Here is a 2,500-nt window from a genome sequence, read left to right on the forward strand (position 1 = left end):
TGTCCTTGCTTACCTGTTTGTCTACCACCTTAAGCGCAGCGGAATCCCTTCCATACAAGTCTAGCTAATGTAAAATAAATTCACACATGATATGAGCTGTCGATCTGTATGACTTATAGGCGACTTACTGTATGTGATACTTATGTGTGACTTATGCGCGCCTGAGGATCGTTCAGGCCGAAACATATCTGAATGGTGGGTCACGCTAACTCACTAAGTAAACTACAAATGTACTCAGAGAGTGCAGTATTCTTTCTGCCTTGTTTTTGTGGAGTTTGAAACGAGAATGTCAAAATTCGCCCATCCCGGAAAGGTGAAGAATCTTTTTAAAAACGTTATCTACAGAAGTCTCCTGTCCCCTTTCAGGTGTAAATGTCCTCCGATGTTCGACGGCCCCGAGTGTCAACAGACCAAGCACAGTTTCCAGGGTAACGGCTACGCGTGGTTCCCTCCCATGAGGCCGTGCTTCCAGAGCCACGTCTCCCTGGAGTTCATCACCGAGGCCCCCAACGGCCTGCTGCTCTACAACGGGCCCCTGGCCGCCCCCCAGCCCGGGGACCCCGAAGACTTCATCGCACTCGGTAATTAGTTCATGTCATATGAATATACATGTATATAAATGAATAGATAGATAGACTTAAACTGTCATTGAGGCCCCCAACGAGCTCCTACTCTACAACGGGCCCCTGGCCGCCCCCCAGCCCGGGGACCCTGAAGACTTCATCGCACTCGGTAGGTTCATTTATATCATATGAATATTGAATACAGATGAATGCCCAAAGTCCAAAGACTCCTGTATTGGGTAGCTTTTTGAAGAATGTTTGGATAAGAGCATCATATTGGATTTTTAAAGTCGTCTTTCCTGTAAAGGCTCTATATAGATAGATAGATAGATAGATAGATAGATAGATAGATAGATAGATAGATAGATAGATAGATAGATAGATAGATACTGTAGATAGATACTGTAGATAGATACTGTAGATAGATAGATAGATAGATAGATAGATAGATAGATAGATAGATAGATAGATAGATAGATAGATAGATAGATAGATAGATAGATAGATAGATAGATAGATAGATTGTCCTATCAAACAAAGTAAAAAAAGACACACAAAAAAAGACCGATAGGACTTCATTGCTCCCTGTAATGATCAAGAAAATAGAAGAATTAGAATTCCTGGGTTTGAAATTCCATGGCTAAGCTCTAGGGAATGATGGGCATTTTATCATGCCGCAACCTGATATAATATATGAAATGACACCTAAAACACATGCACAAATAGGCTAGTCAACACTACACTAAAACACATGCACAAATAGGCTAGTCAACACTACACTACTACTCCTTCTATTGGTGCCATACGTGGAATGCAAAACACACACACCTTCAAATCCCAGAAACACACACACACACACACACACACACACACACACACACACACACACACACACACACACACACACACACACACACACACACACACACATGAACACAAACACGCACGCACGCGCACACACACACACACACACACACACACACACACGCACACACACACACACACACACACACGCACACACACACACACACGAACACACACACATGAACACACACACACACACACACACACACACACACACACACACACACACACACACACACACACACACACACACACACACACACACACACACACACACATACGTATGTATGAAGAATAAAGAAAAATAGCATTTTAAATTCCAGAAATCCATAGCGTCCCTTTTTTGCCAGCGCAGTCAATACTGCCATGATTTAGGGCTTTCACATCACCTGTGCCAGAAATTAATTTCATCCAACCGACTAATTGCATGGGGCTTTTTTTCTTTTTTTCTACTTTTGCCAGGCAGCTCAATATGCCTCAAAAACCCGTCAAGAGTGCCACCATTAATCATGTACTGGCTCCTTACACCCACACACACACACAAAGAACGGTGTGCGCACGCCCACAGAAACACACACACACACACACACACACACACACACACACACACACACACACACACACACACACACACACACACACACACACACACACACACACACACACACACACACACACTCACACATCACCCAAACACACACTCTCTAGCTGCTGTGGTCAGCACAATGTAGAATAGCAGTGAGGTGGTCATGAGAGAAAGGTCGTGGCTTGTGCTAATGTCAAGGTCATAGCTGCACCTTACACACACACACACACGCACACACACACACACACACACACACACGCACACACACACACACACACACACACACACGCACACACACACTTCCCCAAGTCAACTTGGCTCTCCACCAGTCTCCTGAACAGACACACACACACAGTGAACCCCCTGGGAACCACACACACACACACACACACACACACACACACACACACACAACCTGTACCTGAGCTGCTGCTGCTGCACTCAATTTTCTTTCTGTTTGACTGCATGTGGCGGGAAAAAATAATTC

The 2,500-nt window shown here is 44.6% G+C and overlaps 1 protein-coding gene across 1 annotated transcript in view; it reads left to right on the forward strand.

Moving 5' to 3' along the window:
• The window catches only part of si:dkey-22o22.2 (neural-cadherin), a 206,278-nt gene that overhangs the window by 186,643 nt on the left and 17,135 nt on the right, over positions 1-2,500 (forward strand). The window contains exon 30 of the mRNA XM_063198429.1: positions 367-581. Within this exon, the coding sequence (XP_063054499.1) occupies positions 367-581 (215 nt within the window). The remainder of the gene's footprint in view (positions 1-366; positions 582-2,500) is intronic.

Source organism: Engraulis encrasicolus, chromosome 5, assembly GCF_034702125.1.
Source record: "Engraulis encrasicolus isolate BLACKSEA-1 chromosome 5, IST_EnEncr_1.0, whole genome shotgun sequence".
NCBI classification, from domain to species: Eukaryota; Metazoa; Chordata; class Actinopteri; order Clupeiformes; family Engraulidae; genus Engraulis; species Engraulis encrasicolus.